General features: G+C 42.5%; 1 protein-coding gene across 1 annotated transcript; it reads left to right on the plus strand.

Annotated features, from left to right (window-relative positions):
- Window positions 1-19: 19 nt before the first annotated feature.
- Fcf1 (Fcf1 rRNA-processing protein) lies at window positions 20-11,881 on the plus strand. The gene is made up of 8 exons (NM_001044235.2): window positions 20-44; window positions 319-386; window positions 1,616-1,687; window positions 2,799-2,947; window positions 5,871-5,943; window positions 8,926-9,013; window positions 10,830-10,924; window positions 11,753-11,881. Exons 1-8 carry the CDS (start codon window positions 42-44, stop codon window positions 11,799-11,801), a joined length of 597 nt encoding a protein of 198 aa, NP_001037700.1. The 5' UTR covers window positions 20-41; the 3' UTR covers window positions 11,802-11,881.
- The last annotated feature ends 6,905 nt before the right edge of the window (window positions 11,882-18,786 follow it).

Here is an 18,786-nt window from a genome sequence, read left to right on the forward strand (position 1 = left end):
GCTGTGAACGATTCCGGAAGAAACAGGAGTGCGTCGAGAACATGGTGAGGAGAGTGGGAGAACTTTGTCAGAGAGATTTGGGGAGCAAATGGGAGCCCTTGGCCAGATATAGACTAGGCGCTTCCTTGTTTGTTTGTTTGTTTGTTTGTTTGTTTGTTATTTTAATTCCAGTCTGGTCTTAGTTCGAAGGGACCTATGTTTTAGGGATTAGGGAGAGGGGCAGGGTGCTGTTTGGGGAAAGGAGAAGGGGGAAGGAAAATAGAAGAGAACTTGAAAGGATGTTTCCAGCTCTTTTAATTCGAAAACTTCTGTTTCAAGGGGAAGCAAAAGAAAACAAGGAAATATGCGACTATGAAGCGAATGCTTAGTCTAAGAGATGAGCGACTGTGAGTGGTCAGAACCAACTGGTTTCTTAAACTGATCAGAAATACAGGAGTCACGATGGGCTAAGTAGAAACATTTGATGTTTTTGTTTTGCTTATTATGTCTTAGGTCTGTGTTGCATGGAATTGTAGTCACACGTTTGGTGGGGTAGGGGATGGTATCATTGTGGAAAAGCCGGAGAGGTCATACCATGCTTGTCTCCAGTTTCCAGTTCCTACCACCCAAGTTTAAAAGGGAGTGGTCATTAAAACCTTCAGAATAATTATTCTCAGTTTCTGATGTGGGTTTCTATTTTATATCTTTTAGGAGTAATGTCCCACTGATAACTTCCTTGTGTTAAATCTTCATTTTCTATGTGTGTTATGTTTCAGGCCTTTATAAAGAATGTGGAGAAACTTTCCTACAAAACTTGTGATTTGAGTCCTTTTTAATTTTGTTTGGTTTTTGTTGTTGTTGTTTATTGAGTCTCACTAAGACTCAATAAACCTTAGCTATCCTGGAACTTGCTCTGTAGACCAGACCTCAAACTCATAGAGCTCTGTCTGCCTGTCCTTCCCTGGTGCTAGGAGGGCCACCATGCCTAGCTTAGGTATTCAGAAGTCTTCAGCAAGTTAATACCAACCTCTTCACAGCCTCTTAGAAGTGGATTTTTTATTAGCATTTATTGTACATAACAAATTTCATCATACCAATTTTCAAATGGGTATAATATACTTTAAGTATAATCAACCCCCATTTATACCAAGAAAAAAATTAATAATTAGAATTATTTACTCATTAACAACATTTTGAGTTTATTGGCCTTATTGATTAATTTTATATCTTCAGGCTTCTTCTTGCTGCATTGACTTGTTCTCAAAGTGTATGTCAATATAAACATCACAAAGTCCAAAACTGGATTTCTTTGGTAGCAGAGAAAGAATGGAACTTGAGGTGATGGAGATTGAACCTAGGGCTTCACACAGGCTAGGCCAGCGCTCTACCACTGAGAGACATCTCTAACAAGCTTGAAACTTACAAATGAAAATTTAAGGTTGGGGATTTAGCTCAGTGGTAGAGCACTTGCTTAGCAAGCTCAAGGCCCTGGGTTCGGTCCCCAGCTCGGAAAAAAAAAAGAAAAGAAAAGAAAAGAAAAGAAAAGAAAAGAAAAGAAAATTTAACTGCGTCATTTCTCTCCTCTCTGGATTTGCTTTTTTTTTTTTTTTTTTTTTTTTTTTTTTTTTTTTTGCAGTAAAGAAAAGGATAGGTTGAAGCCTAAAAAGAAAGAAAAGAAAGATCCTAGTGCGCTGAAGGAAAGAGAAGTGTGAGTATTAAAAACGTCAACTTTCCCCCCTCCCACTCAGGGATCCTAGAGCAGCAGCACCCTTGAGATCCCAGGCTTTCCCTGACTCCTGCGCTTGGCTGAGTGAAAGTGGCATCCAGGTGCACATTCCGGTTTCGGTGCTTTTGAATCCCATGGACAGTAAATTTTCCCTGAAGGCACTGGGAACAACCTTTTTTTTCTTTTCAAACAATCTTTTAAAGTAAATAATTTCCATTGTTTGCCACACAACAAAATGTCACAAAAGAGAGACTCTGTTGCCACAAGTCGGTGAGGTTATATATTCTGGTCATTCCTTTAAAATAAGTACCTTTAACTTCTGGGGGGGGGGGTAGGGGGATCACCATGTTTTGCATAGCTTTCTCTTCCTTTAACTTGGGGGGGGGGGGGATCACCGTGTTTGCTTTCTCTTCCTGCTCTCATTCACAGTCTGTGTCGTCACAGCAGATGCTGGTTCAGGAACTTGGTGATGTGGGTTTTTAAATGAGTAATGGGCTCCGCTATAGTCCTAATGCTATACGGTCTGTTTCCATTCCATCCATTTTAGGAGTTTGAGAATGGCAGTGTGCTGTAGCATTGATTTTAATCCTGATAACTAGATTCTTTCTGTACCCCAAGACCAGACTCCTGATCGAGGAAGAACTAGGTTTGGAATAATTGTGTTTTTAAAGTTGTGTCAGAGCTTTCTGGTGGACCAGAAAATAGCAGGCTGTTAACTTTCCTTTTTAAAGATTTTTTAAGTTATATGTAAGTGTGGACATGCGTATGTCTGTGTGTAGACGTGTGCACATGAGTTCAGGTGTTTCTGGAGGCTAGAGGTGTGGCACCTTCCAAAGCTGGAATTACAGGCAGTAATGGACACTCAAGGTCAGTGCTAAGAACTGAATGTGGGTGCTCTGAGAGAGCAGTAGTGCGCGCTTTTAGCTGCTGAGCCATTCACTCTGCCTCTTCCCTGCCTTATTTTAAACTCTTACTGGCAATGAACAAGGGGAAAAGACATTTATCTGTAGCAAACTTTCCGTTTTCATTTCGTTAGCATCAAAATTACCAGTGTGGACTTTAGCCTGTGATCATATTTCCTTTCTCCCTTCAGCCCCCAGCATCCTTCCTGCTTGTTCTTCCAGTATAATACACAGCTGGGTCCACCTTACCACATCCTGGTGGATACCAACTTCATCAACTTTTCCATTAAAGCCAAACTGGACTTAGTGCAGTCAATGATGGACTGTCTGTACGCCAAGTGTGAGTATCGTGCTGTTATATTTCTGTGACATCTGTACAAAACAATCATATTTGTCCAAATACATTAAAAGAGGAAAGCAAAGATCCCAGTAAATGACTAATGGCCATTTAGCTTCCAGTATACCTAGCAATGGCGGTTTTCAATACGCTGAGATCTAATGCATACTTGACCAGGAGTAATTAAAGTCTCCCAATTCAGAAAGCTGTGCTTTCATCTCATTAGAGATGTCAGTTCTGAGCCTGGGTTTTAAAATTCTGAACAAATGAAAATCTGTTTTTCATATATACATTTCTATTAAGCAGGGTACATTCTCAATTCCAATCTACTATAAGAAAGCTAAATAAAAGCTACCTCCACTTATGGCGACAGAGAAATCAAATAATAAGGCGGTTCTCCCATTTATTCAGTTAGAATTCATTTGTATTACAAATGAGGTAGTTTATGCCTCAGTGTGCAGAGTTCCCTTGTTTATTTGGGTATCCCCTCCTGTGTAATCATGAGTGAGAAACAGAAAACTTAAGCTGTGTCCGAAAGAATGCTTCCTAATAGTTATGCATGTTACATTTTTGGGTTAGGGAGGTGGCTTAGTGGTTTAGTAGTGGAGTGCTTTCTAATGTGTGAGAAGCCCTGAGGTTAGTTCCCAGCACTGCAAAACAACAGTAACAACAACAAGGAAAAGATCTGCTGTACTGTGTGATGGGTTCCCAGTCATGGGTTATTGCTCTGTTAAAGGTACAAATGACATTCAGAGTGGCACTTTGCCATATAGACTAAATTACTGTAATCAAAGGGAAATCTTACACCTCTAGCACATGTGATGTCCCAAATCTAATACCCAGTAGCACACACACTTGAAGTACAAAGCCAGAGAAACCTAGGGCTAAAAGGTAAGACATAAGACAGGAATGGGAACTGGAAATACAGCTCAGTATAACATTGAGTGATGTGCAGACGATCCCTAGATGTTCTCCAGCACTGCCCCACCACACACCAAAAAAATCCTAGGCCTCCTGAGAACCATACTAAATCCTCTCTACCTGTGGTTTATAAATGAAATTTAAAAGTGAATGCACCAGGTGACTCACATCTGTCTTCAATATGGTTGACAGATAGTTTTCAAGTCTATGTTGAGATATGCTATTCAGCAAAAATGGTTCTCTCAGAAATAAAAGTGCTGCAGGTGGCAGTTATGGTGATGGAGAGGTGGCTTGGGAGTTAAGGAGCACTTATTAGTCACGAAGACGACCTGGGCTCAGTTCCCAGCACTCACATGGTGGCTCACAACTGTCTGTAACTCCAGTTCCAGAGCATCCGATGTCCCCGTTGACCTCCAGAGGCACCAGGCACACACATGATTGCACATATATGCAGGCAAAAACATATATGCAGGCAAAACATTAAATAAATATTTTAAGAGGATAGTTTTAAAAAATACACTGGGCTAACAAGATGGTTCATCTTGTAAAAGCTCTTTGCAGCAAGCCTCCTGAGTGTGAGTGCAGGAGCCCAGGTTTTGGAGGAGAGAACAGACTCATACAAGTCAATTTCTAACCTTCATTCATGCAACAACAACACATGGTCCCAACTCCCCCAAGAAATAAATGAATATAATGTAAAAATTTTAAATGCACACTGATGCTTTTGAAAGACGGGGGAAAAACTGAAAATACATCTAAGTGAGAAGAGAATGGAGATACTAGGTCAGTGAAGTTAGATAGCTATGGAACCAGAAGGCAGTGTGTGCTTGAAGAAGGCTGACTTCATAGCCATGACAGTGAGAGTGTAAGGGCCTACAGTGAAGTAGGACATAGGCAGGCTCAAGGCAGAATCCCAGTTCCTTCTGTTGCCACACCCCACAGTGGGTGGTGCTCCTATTTTTCCTGTCCCTAAGTGACATTAGTCCAGTTCTGTCTCTAGATTTGCCTATTCTGAACATTTCATAAAAATGGAACCACCTCTTACTTGGTTTTCTTGCATTCAGCTTGATGTTGTTCAGAGCCACTTAAAGCACCATTTTGTTTGTGATGATGACTAGAGATCACATTTTAGTTCCCTGTTCTTGGTTTTTGCACTCAATAATATGCCTTCAACACTTTGCCTTGTCTGTTTATATATGGGCCTCATCCCTTTACCTTTCATAGTATTCTGTTGTTTAAACATATACTTTTGTTTGTATTTTGGGGAGACTTTTGTCACTGTTTTGAGACAGGATCTCATGTAGCCCATGCTGGCCTAGAATATATTGTGTAGCTTAAGGATGACCTTAAACTATTGAACCTTTAGCCTCTACTCCCAAATGCTCAGATTACAGTTGTATATCACTCCCACCTCCCACCACCCCTATGGGCTGAGGATTGAACACAGGACCTCCTGAATATTAGGCAAGCACTGTACCACTGAGCTATGTCCCCAGCCCCTTTTACTTTTTGTTTTGAGACAGGGTCTCAGCAAACTGCCCAAGATGGCCTTGATCTATTTCTGGCCCATGGTGGTCTAAGACTTTCAATCCTCCTTTATCAGCATCTGGGGTATGTAAGGTTACAAGCCTTTGTCATTGTACCCAGTTCTCATAGGTTTTTGTTTTTTTAATTATTGTTTTTGTGCATTGATGTTTTTCCTGCATCCAAGTCTGTGTAAGGGTCTCAGATTCTCTGGAACTGAAGTTACACACAGTTGTAAGCTGCCATGTGGTTGTTGGGAATTGAACTCAGGTCCTCTGGAAGAGCAGCCAGTGCTCTTAACCTCTGAGCCATCTCTCCACCCCCATTTCTTTTAGTTCTTACTAGTAATTTCAGTGAACTTAATCTGCTGTCATTGCAGAAGTCTACATAATTTTTACAGACTGAACAAAATATAATTCAGAGGATATCTTTACAAGCTCTCTTACTAATTTCTATGCTATGTTTTGTTTGTTCCTTGCAGGTATCCCTTGTATAACCGATTGTGTAATGGCTGAAATTGAGAAATTAGGACAGAAGTATCGTGTGGCACTAAGGTAAGAAGGACTTGGTCTAGATTTACTGTACTTTGGTATACTACAGATACTTTTAGAATATCTCATCTCTTTGCTGTGATGGTTTGTATATTTTTAGCTCAGGGAATGGCATTATTAGGAGGTGTAGCCTTGTTGGAATATGTGACTTAGGACTTGGAAAGCCATAGAATGTTTTAAGTGGGACTTAATGGGCCATCCTAGTAGGAATATGGAAGACTTCGTTGCTTGATTTGAATTGTTCAGACCCTGCCCAAGAGGTTTCAGAGAAAAATTTCAGTATGTGGCTTAGAGACTGTTTTTGAGGTATTTTGGTGAAGAATGTGGCTTCTTCTTGCCCTTGTCTGAAGAGTCTACCTGAAGCCAAGTTAAAGAGATTTATATTAATTGCATTGACAAAGGAAGTCGCAAAAAAATCCCAGCAGAGACCTGTTCTCTGGTTAAATCTCATGAAGAGCATTTTGAACAAGTACAACAAGCTTAGAAAGGAAAAATATAAAATATATGATTAGAGTTTTAAAGGTGCACCAGGAAGTGAATTGGAGCCGAATCCAGTGCTCTTGGAGATAGCAGATTAAGGGAGTGGGACTTTGGGGCAAGATCATACCCAGGAAAATTAGATCCATGCATGGTAGTACACTCCTTTATTAATCTCAGGAGATAAAGCCAAGCAGATCTCTGAATGCAAGGCCAGCCTGAGACAGAGCAAGTTCTAGATAAAGAAAAGCTTAAGTTCAGGCATGGAGGTTCACAACTTTAATCTCAGGAGTCAGGCATGTAGATCCCTGAGTCGAAGGTCAGGCTATGGAGCAAGTTCCAGGACAGCCAAGCTCAGGCAGTGAAGGAGCTAGAAAACAGAAAGATGGAGATTATGTAATAGATCAAGGGGGCAGTCCATGTTCCAGCCCCAGCAAGCAGCAGAACTCAGCAGCTTTGGACATGTGACTCTGGCTTTAGAGTTCAGAAGGGACTACTGGGACAATTGATGCTGGTCAACTGGAGCTAAGAAATTAGTGGTGATTAAGAAGAGACCAGCATCACTGAGGTGAAATCTTCTGGGAAGTGTTTTCTGAGAGCACAAAGAGGCTGTGTTCCAGAGATAGCCAAGGTTGTACCTCAGCTGCAGCTGGACTTGATAATGTGTGAGAGTCACCCTGGTGGTACTGATTTTGAAGACATGAAGGTGTCATGAAGAGCAGCTGAGGCTTGGCACTTTGAGAGGCCATTGAAGGCCTTGGTGAAGGTGCAGCCTTAGTTGTAGTTGACAGCTCAGGACTGAAGGGGTCGTGCAACGGAGTTGAGGCTTGGCACCATGAAGAGAGCCTATGAGAGGCTATTGGTGAAGCCTGGTTGCAGCGGAAGACCCCAGCATATTGGAGATGCCGGTACCATGGGATGGTCACCAAGAACAGCAACAGCAATGGAGTGGATCAACCTGAGCTTAGAGTGCTACAGAGGGCAGAGCTGGAGAAGTGATGCCAGCCCTTTGGAGGAGCCCAGGATATTTGAGATGCCAGTCCAGGGCTATCTGCTGAGGAAAGCTGATAACAGGGAGTAGAACCAGCCCAGGAGAAAGGAGTTTGTTGCAGTCAACAAAGATGAGAAAGGAGTGGAGACCTGAAGACCACTTTGACGTCAGACATGGAGATGGCGGAGTTTGCCCAGCTGGTTTCCTGTCTTGCCTTGGGGATTACAGTTAAGTGACTGGATGGATCTCAGAAGAGGGTCTGAACTTTGGACTTTTAACATTGTTGAGACTGCTTTAGGTAATGGGCACTTTGGAAATCGGACTAAATGTATTTTGCATTGTGCTATGTTTGGGTATGGCCCCCATAGACTCATATTTGAACAAGTCTATGAGGGCCAGGGAGTGGAATGTGATGATTTGTACATGCTTGGCTCAGGGAGTGACACCATTAGAATGTGTGGCCTTGTTGTAGTGGGTGTGTCACTGTGGTTGTGAGCTTAAGATCCTCATCCTAGCTGCCTGGAAGTCAGTCTTCCACTAGCAGCCTTCAGATGAAGATGTAGAACTCTCATCTCTGCCTGCCTAGATGCTGCCATGCTCCCACCTTGATGATAATGAACTGAACCTCTGAACCTATAAGCCAGCCTAATTAAATGCTGTCCTTTATAAGACTTGCCTTGGTCATGGTGTCTGTTCACAGCAGTAAAACCCTAACTAAGACACTAACCAAAGATTTCCTGGCAAGTTAGTTTAAATTAAATTTTTTAAAATAATGAAGAGACTGGAGAGATGGCCAAGCAGCTAAAGCCAAGAACATCTGCTGCTTTCCAGAGGGGCTGAGCTCAGCTCCTCCTAGCCATGGCCACGTTAGGCAATTCACAGCTGCCTAACTCCTCCACATTCATACTGTTTGTACTCACACAAGAGTGACAGCTGAAAGGAATAGTGAACTAGAAAGTGTCAGGAAGACCCGTCTCCATCTTCTCTGGATCCTACACACTTCACTGACCTGCGTTTCAGTGGGTTAGCAAGGTCCTCTTAGGGTCATACATTCAGTATCTTTTTGTAATCAGACAGACACAGAAATGTTTTAGCTTTTATGTTGCTGGTTGGCTATGCCATAGTGACCATCCTTATGCCTGTCTTGCAGTATAGTTGTGTAAGACAACTTCTAAAAATGTTTAATATGGATTTGATTTTCATTGCTGGGCTTCTCTTAACTCTATAGGTTTGAGCAACTTAATATCTGAATCTCCTTCCCCTTTTGTAAAATAGAAACATAAGAACTTGAGAGTTTGGTGCTGAGTAAATGAGCCCTAGTGCTATCCACCCATGGGCTTGATGCCCTTCCTTATGAAAATGCAAGTATGGAAAATGGTCTTCCAGGGCGAGAACATGCCTTGTAATCCCACATAGAGTACATGAACCATGTTACTTTTGCTTTGCTGGTTGGACAGACAAAATTTTCAGGTTGCTTGAATGTTTTCTTTAATCCACTTTTATTGTAAATCCTGCAGAATCGCCAAAGATCCCCGATTTGACCGATTGCCATGCACACACAAAGGAACCTATGCCGATGACTGCCTGGTGCAGAGGGTAACTCAGGTATCGTCGTCACTTTTCAGATGTTTACCCTGTGCAGAGGTGGTGCTTCAGGGTTAAGAGTACTAGCTGTGCTTGCTGAAGACCCAGATTCAGATGCCAACACTCACAGGAGGTGACTCACAACCTCCTATAATTCCTCTTCCAATGCCGCCTTCTGGTGCACACATACACTGAACACACACAAACACTCCAGTGTGCATATAAATAAATAAACCTTATGGAAAAAAAAGGCACAGGCCAGGTGAGGTAACACATGTTTTTTATCCTAAATCTCAGAGGCAAAGACAGGTGGACCTCTGTAAGTTCAAGTTCAACCTGCCCTACCTGGCTACCAGCTACACAGTGTATCCCAAAACAAGGGATACCAATTATTACCTTCTGAATATTCAAGCTCAGTAAAGTATCTAGGATTTATATATGTATTTATATACATATATATACTTCTTATGGAGTGATATAGTGTATATATATTATAGAGTATATATAACAGTTGTTCATAAGTAGCAGAGATACCATTTACTTGAACAAATCAGATTTTAAAAATTGTGTGCTAACCATAATAGGAAGAGCATGTGTTTGGGAAGGAAGTTTGGTTTTAAATCTCAGGTTCTCGCCTATTTGTAGGAAGACACAAACCAATCCTTTTGAGTTCAAAGAGAGCCTCTGCTACATAGTGAGTTCCAGCCAAGCCAGTGCTACACAGTGAGATCCTGCCTTGGAAAACACAAAAACAATCCTAACGTCTGTATTAACCTAGTATATGATTTGGGCAGTGACTAGGTCTTTATTCCACAAATCCTCTGTAATGTGTTTAAATGTGTTCATGTAGCTATAACACATCACATCCTAGCCTCTCCTCTCCCTGTGGATCTTAAGTAAGGTTCCATTTCCATCCCATGCAGGAATGGTTTTCCTCCCCAACCCTAACTCAGAAATGTTTTCTCAGTTAAGTCTTAAAATATCCCGGGGTGCTACCACATACATACCCTGGGTTAATTCCTTTTTGAATTCTTCCACTCTGAACTGCTCACCAAACAAGACAAGACTCACATAAGAACTGTTCTCAGGTTGGAGTTGTAGCCAGTGGTAGAGTGCTGCCTAGTATGTACCAGGCTTGGGTTCAGTCTCCAGCCACAGCAATGGGGAGAGAGGTGGAGAGGGGAGGAAAAGAAGAAGGAAGGGAGAGAAAAGAGCCTCGTCCTTACAAACAAGCAAAAAAGAATGGAGAGAGGAAAAGCACTTGCTAAGGATGGCTATCTTCATTTAATGAGAGTTTGCCCTTTAGCAATGTGATCTATATATGTGGCCACGTCATAGCTGCCACCATGGTGGTAAATGTTCTATAAAATCAATGGAGATTTGTATATGAAGTAAACTATAGCAAAATAGTTAAGGTTAAGCCTAACTCAGGTTTTGAATCATAGAGATCCTTTTCCTGATGAGGGGCTGCCCACTTACGTCACTAAAGAACTTCAGAGTACACTAAGCCACACAAGCAGAGGAAGGAAGGTCTGTGCCCGCCAATCTAGGCATTTGCATGTAGTCGTGGGAACATTCTCCCACAACTAAGGGATTGTCTGCCTTAACTAAGCAGTCCTTCCCAGGCATGAGACAGAAGAAAGTTAGAAGCTTGTGAACACTTCCTACCTTCCTTCCCTCAAGGCTCGTAAAACCACACTGAAGCCAGGCAGCTTATGTGTTTTATTCTATAAATCTCTTAGGTCTCTGTAGTTACTTTGAAAATGAGAGGCTGCCCAGTGGTTGTATGCATAGACTGTCTGAGTCAGTTGTCAACACCAGTGGGCTTCTCTTTCAGCACAAGTGTTACATTGTGGCCACAGTTGACCGTGACCTCAAACGAAGAATCCGGAAGATCCCTGGTGTCCCAATCATGTACCTTTCTAACCACAGGTGAGAAGTTGCTATTGGAAAGGGATTAGAGGCTCATAGTTGGTCATCAGATATAGTGAGAGCAGGTTATAAAGTTATAGAGGATTTCAAAGAAATGACCCTATCGTGACTACATTTGAAGTTGAAGGAATGAGATAAAATAGCAAGAAGAGGGGAGAAGACAAAGATAGGATTTAGAATGAAGCAAAAATCAATTTGTTACAGTAAGATTATTAGAAATGCATCTGTTGCTTTATACAAAGCATTATTTTAAGTCAAGCTCATCCTTTTGGGTAGAAACATCCTTTTTTAAAGATTTTTTAGGAGGAGCTTGACTCTCAGCATGGAATAAAACTGGGCAGAGTAGAACACATATATTCCCAACACGGAAGACCAGAATCAAGATCATTCTTGCTGCCCAGTGCATTTGAGGTCAGTTCAGATAGAGAGGGGGTTGGGGCAGTAGTCTTTATTAACCCCTTATCTGGGAGACTAAAGGTTTGTCTCAAGAAACAAAACTCTTCTTTATCCTTCTTGGATGTCTGGTGTCTACCATATAAGAACTTCTATGCCGGCGTTTCCATTTGGGGAGCACACGGTATATAGATAAAATACAGACTGACCCAGGCTTACCTGGATGACAAGTCCTAGTTGCCCTTTGCTAATGCTGTGGCTTTGAAGGACAAAGGTAATACAGTCAACATTTTGGTATGGACCACTCATTGTTGGGTCTCTCTGAAAAAGTTTCCTCTGACTTTGAGAAGATTTGAGAGTAACTGGTGGAGTGACTCAGAATGGCTTTGTACCATACCTCCTCTCATAACGGTGTCTGCTTTCCTCCCTGGTCAGATACAACATCGAGCGGATGCCAGATGATTATGGAGCCCCTCGCTTCTAATTCTCACTCCACAGAATCTGCCTGCTGTTCTTGGACCAGCTTTCTCTCATCAATTAATTAAACACTTTCTGATTTTTAAAGATGCTATATTGTCTCAATTTTTAAAAATAGCTGCTGCTTTTTTAAACAATTTTATTTTTTGTCTTTTTTTTTTTTTTTTTTTTTTTTCGGAGCTGGGGACCGAACCCAGGGCCTTGCGCTTCCTAGGCAAGCGCTCTACCACTGAGCTAAATCCCCAACCCTAACAATTATATTTTTTAATGTATATATATATGTACCTGTTAGGACCAGAGGCCTCAGATCCCCTTGGAGCTGAAGTTACAAGCAGTAAGGTGCCTGAAGTGGACGCTGAGAACAACTACTGAGCCCATCTGCATCTTTTTATAAATCAGATGCTCCAGTGCCTGTTCACATAATTTGATTTACTTAGCAAACTTTTAAATATTATCAAAACAACAGTGATAGGGTCAAGTATCAGGGGCAAGTTGAGGACAAGGGTTTGGTTTTGATTTGTTTTTTAAAGAAGCCTAGTATGATAGCATATACCTTTAATCTTAGCACTAGGAAGGCAGAGGCAGGTAGGTCTCTGTGGGTTCAAGGCTAGCCTGGTCTATATAGTAAGGTCTGAGATAGCTATGACTTCATAGCAAGGCCCTGTCTTAAAAAAAAAAAATTTGTTCTTGTTGCTGTTATTTACTTCATTCTGTTAGAAAGGGAAAAAAGGATGTTTGCAGTAGTAATTTCAGAGTTTTGTTGATACTTAGTTTGCCTTTGATTTCTAAACATTATCTCATATTTGCCACACTGGCCTCAAACTCCCTGTGTACCTGAATATTATCCTTGAATCTGGATCCTCCTGATTCTACCTCCTCAACATTGGGATTATAGGCATACACCACCACACTGAAACACAGGGAGCAGATCGAGCAGAAGCACGGTGACGTGAACAGTACAGTGGAGTGACATGAATGTTGTTGGGCAGCTCATATAACTGCCAGAGAGATTTTATGACTAGGTGTGGGGAGATGGGAAAATGAAACACATACGTGGCTACCCACCCCAGATAGGGAGCCTACAACAGACCAAAGTGTGGATAACAGCAAAGGCCAACTTGGTGAAATTGAGTTCTGTTGGAGTGAGTTACAAGAACATGGGTGAGACGCTGGGCAGTGGCAGCTCACACCTTAGATCCCAGAACTGAGGAGCCAAGGCAGATGGATCTTTGAGTTCAAAGCCAGCCTGGTCTACTAAGTGAGCTTCAGGACAGCCAGAGCTACACAGAGAACCCCTGCTTTCAAAACCAAAACAACAAGAATATGGGTGAGAAGTTAGAGGAACAAAGATGACTCAAAGACAGCTGCCCATTCAAGGCCCATCCCAGCATGGCTGACAGGTCACAAAAGCTGGGAACCTGGAGCACAGGCACAGTCTGCAGGCAGCTCAGCAGGTTGGAGAGGGTCCTAGGTGCTTCAGTTGGTCTGAGCTCTTTTAAGTAGTTCAGCTAGTTTCTACTATGGTTTGGTTTGGTTGGGTTTTTTTTTTTTGTTTGTTTGTTTTTTGTTTTTTTCAGGACAGGGTTTCTCTATGTAGCCCTGGCTATTCTGGAATTCACTCTGTAGACCAGGAATCTTATTCCATACATTCTCTAGGTCTCAGGGAATTAGAATATAGTAAGCCACTCAATGTTTCTAGCTTATACAATTTTCAAAAATCACAACTATCACACACACACACAAAAACAGGTATGTGTGTAAACAGTCATAGTGGTGCACGCCGTTAGTCCCACCACTTCGGAGGCAGAGGCAGGCAGATCTCTGAGTATGCCTGGTCTACAAATTGAGTCCTAGGACAGGCAGGGCTACACAGAGAAACCTTGTCTTGAAAAACCTAATTCTCTTTTGAGACAAGGTCGAATACGTTCCAGTCTGCCAGCAGATTTGCTGTATGTCCAAGTAGGGATTTGAACTCCTGACCCTTTTACTTTGCCTTCTACACATTGGGATTGTGGGCATGCTTCACCCTAACCAGTTTTGTGGGTACTGGGAATCAGATAGCTTCATTCATGCTAGGCAAGCACTATTAACTAAGCCATATTATAGTTCTTTAAGGCTTAGGGGTTTCTTTTTGCTTGAGTTTTTGTTTTTGAAACAGGTTCTCTATGTAGTCCTGGCTGTCCTGGAACTCACTGTGTAGATGAGGCTGGTCTTGAACTCAGAGAGCTCCACCTGCCTCTGCCTCCCAAGTGCTGGGACATGTGCCACCATGCCTGGCAATTTTGTCTACTTCTGTAATGTGTTACATTAGTATAATAAACATCCATTAGAACTGAAATCACTGTGCACTTCTGTGGGAGAGCATTGAACAGCAGTATGCTATGTTCCTCGTTGCTCTGAACAAGTAACTGACAAGAAGAAAGAGGTTTGTTTTAGCTTACAGTTTGAGGCAGTTAGGGGAGGATGACAGAAAAGGCTACTGAGGAAATTACCAAAAAAACACAACTTTTGAGCCACTGCTTTCCATCTATGCTGGCCCCATAGGCTCATGGCCACCTCATAATGCAAAATGTATTCAGTCCAACGTCAGACGTCTCCATAGTCTCTAACAGTTTCAATATTGCTTAACAGTCCATGTCCCTTCAGACTAAAGGCAATCTCTTAAATGGATCTCTTAAATGGCGTTTTGATAACATCAAAAGCAACTTCCACAGTTCCATATATAATGACAAAGTGAACATTCCATTCCATAAGGAAAAAACAAAACAGGTATTACAAGGAAAGATTGGACCAACACAAAACCAAAAGCCAGGAGAGAGAAACACCAATTCTTGCAGCTCCATGTTTAGATTCTGAGATTTGTGATGGAATCTTCTGGGTCCCAGTGTCGTTGAATGCCCCCTCCTTCTCAGCTCTGTCCCCAGTGTCTCCATACATGGGCTAGCTCCATTCTTTAAATGCAGCCTTCCTCAATGGATTCCTGTAGTCCTGGCATATCTATCATCCTGTTTTGTGTTGGCTTGTGTTTTGTCACCTTGGCACAAGCTAGAGTCATCGGGAAAGTGGGAACCTCAACTGAAAAAAAAAAAAATGCCCCCAGCAAATTGGCTTTCTGGGAAAGCCACGGACAGCAAACCTGTAAGCTATATTCCTCTGTGACTACTTCAGTTCCTGCTTCTAGCTTCCTGCCCTGCTTGTGCTTCAGTGATGGACTGTTTTGGAAGTGTAAGCTGAAATAACCCTTTTCCTTCTTAAGTTGCTTTCGGTCAAGGCGTTTGCAACAGCAGTGGAGCCCCTGATGGAGACAGGCCGTCACTGCTTCACCTCTCCAGCTTCGCACACGGCCTCAGACCTCCTACACATTGCTTGATCTCTGGCTTTCTCAAACTGTGGTACAAAACTGTAACTTCTTCAATCCTGTATCCTTCATGCCTGAAAATCTACCAAGTGGACAATATTGCCAAGTTCTACTAGCAGTTCGTGATAGAGCCTGTCCTATTGGGCAAGGAACTAGCTTCTGAGCGCCGTCCCTGCGCAAACACTTCCCAAGGCAGTTTTTCCCTCAGGAGTAGTGGGTGCCCCTCAATGCATTCTCAGTTTAGGCTGTTTCCTTCTGAATGAGTTTTCACTTGTATAAAATGTAGCTTTTGATGAGTGGAGTCCTGTGTTCAGGAAATTTGTTCCAATTCAATGAATCCGTTTTCTCTTTAATGGTGATAATCTATTTAACAATTTCCTATGCTTTCAAACCTGCTTGTCTTTAAATTTTTATTTATTTATTATATATAAGTATACTGTAGCTGTCTTCAGACACACCAGAAGAGGGCTTCAGATTTCATTTTTGATGGTTGTGAGCCACCATGTGGTTGCTGGGATTTGAACTCAGGACCTCTAGGAAGAACAGTCAGTGCTCTTAACCACTGCACCATCTCTCCAGCCCAAACCTGCCTACCTTTAAGACTGAATTTAAACTTTTTCCATGCCAAGCTGCACTGTATCCTTCAGGTCTGGTAAACAGTAGCTAGGCTGCAGCCTGAGTGCTGCCTCCACTAAGCAAACAGGCCTGCTGCCTGTGACTGCATCCTTAATCAAGCTATCAGCACACAAGCAGAGTACAGCCAGGTCAGTGAGTACTGGTGGCACACACCTTTAATCTCAGCACTCAGAGGCAGGTGGATCTCTGAGTCTGAGGCTAGCCCATTCTACAGAGCAAGATCCTGGACAGCCAAGCTACACAGAGAAACAAACAAAGCCAGACTGTCACAAGAATAGGCTCACCTGGCTCCTAACAATCTTGTTCCTCTTTGAAACCTCATGAGTCTGGCCTCCATTTTGTTTTCCTTGGCATTCTGGTCCTCCAGAAGACCAACAAAATAGTTCATTAAGCTCTGCTTACAGCTTTCAAGAGCTTTTCTAGGCTAAAGTTTTAAATTATTCTACAACCCTCTTATGAACCAGTTCCAAAACATAATTGAGTTTATCACTGCCAATTTTCTAAATTAGTTACATGCCTTGTTGCTGTGACAAGACGTACCTTAAGGGAAGAAAACTTTGTTTCAACTAACAATTTATTACTGTGGTGAAGGCATGATAGCAGGAAGCTGAGGAAGCTGGCTGGTCAACTGGAAGGGAAGCAGAGTATGGTGGCTCTGGATACACAGCTCAGTTTCTCTTTGTATCCTGTCAGACATTTCTGCCCATAGAATGGTATAGCCCTCCTGTAGGGTAGATCCTTCACACCTCAATTTACCTGGTTTAGAAACTCTCACAGAATTAATCCCAAATTGACAAACAAGATTAGCTGTCATAAACACAAACGAAAGTACAGGAATCCTGTGTACTCTAGCTTACAGGTTGTTTTCAGACTGAACTACTTATGTAACTAACGTACCCAAAGACAAAGCTGTAGTGGTTTGCCCTGGAGTTATCTGTATTTTGATGCTAATTCCACTGCCCCAAGGACAGCTGTGTAGTCAGTACTCAGGACTCAGGTGACTTCATCAGAACCTTCTCCCCATTGAATTGGTAAAATACGGGTGAGGGGCAGGTACAAAATAGAAGGAGGCCTGTCACTGGAGGAGAAGGAAGGATGGGTGGGAGAAAAGTTTGAAGGAAGAGTAGAAGACTGGAACGGAAAGGAGGAGAGGAGAGGGAGAGAGACAAGCCGTGGCAGGACAATATGGCAGGTGACGTTAAGATTCTACGCTGTATTACAGGTGGTTACAAATGTCCTTAAGGGATGGATGGTACCAGGCTTTGTATGTTTAGGTGGGCAATTATATCTTACCAATTGGGTCAAAGATTATTGTGTTGTGTGTTCTTTTATGTGATGATTTGAGTGTAGCAAAGTGTGCAGCAGCAGGAGACACTGGGCCGCTGAGGAGTTGGGATGTGTTTCTGCCAAGATATCTAGCAGATATCTTGGGGCACCGCAGTGCCGGACCTAGCAGGGTAAAAGATAACCTTACTTTTTTTTTATTTTTTATATTTTTACAACACAAAGCAAATATTTAGCTGGGCATGACGACACACATCTATAGTCTTCCAGAACCTGAGAGGTAGAGACAGGAAGATCAGAAATTCAGGGTCATCTTTGATGACATAGCAAATTCCAGGTCAGCCTGGGATACATGAATCCTTGTCTCAACAAACAAAATGGGGCAGGAGGTTAAAAAAGAGGGGTCTTCGTGACCCCCCTCATCACTATTTGTGTTAGTCAGCATTGTTCGAGAGACAGAATAAATTGATTGTGTGTGTATGCACCATATTAATATAAGAACTCCTGTTGTGGAAGATTTGGTGCTGCCTTAGGGTTTTACTGCTGGGAGCTGACAATAACCAAAGCAACTCTCTTAAGGACAACATTTAATTGGGGCTGGTGTACCGGTTCAGAGGTTCAGTCCATTATCATCAAGGTGGAGCATGGCAGTGTCCAGACAGGCATGGTGCAGGAGGAGCTGAGAGTTCTACATCTTCATCTGAAGGCCACTAGGAGAAGACAAGTTCCCAGGCAGCTAGATTTGGGGGTATTTAAGCCTATCCCCACAATGACACACCTCCAACAAGGTCACACTTCTTAATAGTGCCACTCCCTGGGCCAAGCATATACAAACCAACAAATTCCATTCCCTGGTCCCCACAGGATTGTTCAAACACATTAGTCTATAGGAGGCCATACCAACTTCCACAGTCCCCATTTAATTTTAACAATATTAAAAGTCCAAAGTTCAAAGCCTCTCCTTATATTCATACAATCACTTAACTGTAATTTCCAAAACAAGACAGGAAACCAGTTGGGCAAACTCCAAACTCTGCATCTCCATGTCTGATGTCAAAGTGGTCTTCAGTTCTCCAGCTCCTTTTTCATCTTTGTTGTCTGCAACAAACTTCTTTCTCCTGGGTTGGTTCCACTCCCTGTTGGCAGCTTTCCTCAGCAGATAGCTCATGGACTGGCATCTTGACCATCTTGGAGTCTCTAAGACATCTTTAACATTACAGCTTCTTGTTCCAATGTCTGGGATCCACACATAATCTGCGCTCCTCCAAGGTCTGTGGCACTTCTCCAGTTCTGCCCTCTGTAGCACTCTAAGCTCAGGTTGATCCATTATTCCACTGCTGCTGCTGTTCTTGGTGGTCATCCCATGGTACTGGCATTTCCAATACACTGGGGTCTTCCACTGCAACCAAGCTTCATCAATAGCTTTTCATAGGCTCTCTTCATGATGCCAAGCCTCAACTCGTTTGTATGACCCCTTCAGTTCTGGGTCATCAACTGCAACTAGGGCTGCACCTTCACCAGTGGCCTTCCATGGCCTCTCACAGTGCCAGGCCTCAGCTGCTCTTCATGACCCCTTCATGCCTTCAAAACCAGTACCACCTGGGTGACTCTCACACGTTACCAAGTACAGCTGCAGCATGAGGTACAACCTTAGCTATTTCTGGAACACAGCTTCTTTGTGTTCTCAGAAAACACTTCTCAGAAGTGTTTCAGA

This window comes from Rattus norvegicus, chromosome 6 (assembly GCF_036323735.1).
Source record: "Rattus norvegicus strain BN/NHsdMcwi chromosome 6, GRCr8, whole genome shotgun sequence".
NCBI lineage: Eukaryota > Metazoa > Chordata > Mammalia > Rodentia > Muridae > Rattus > Rattus norvegicus.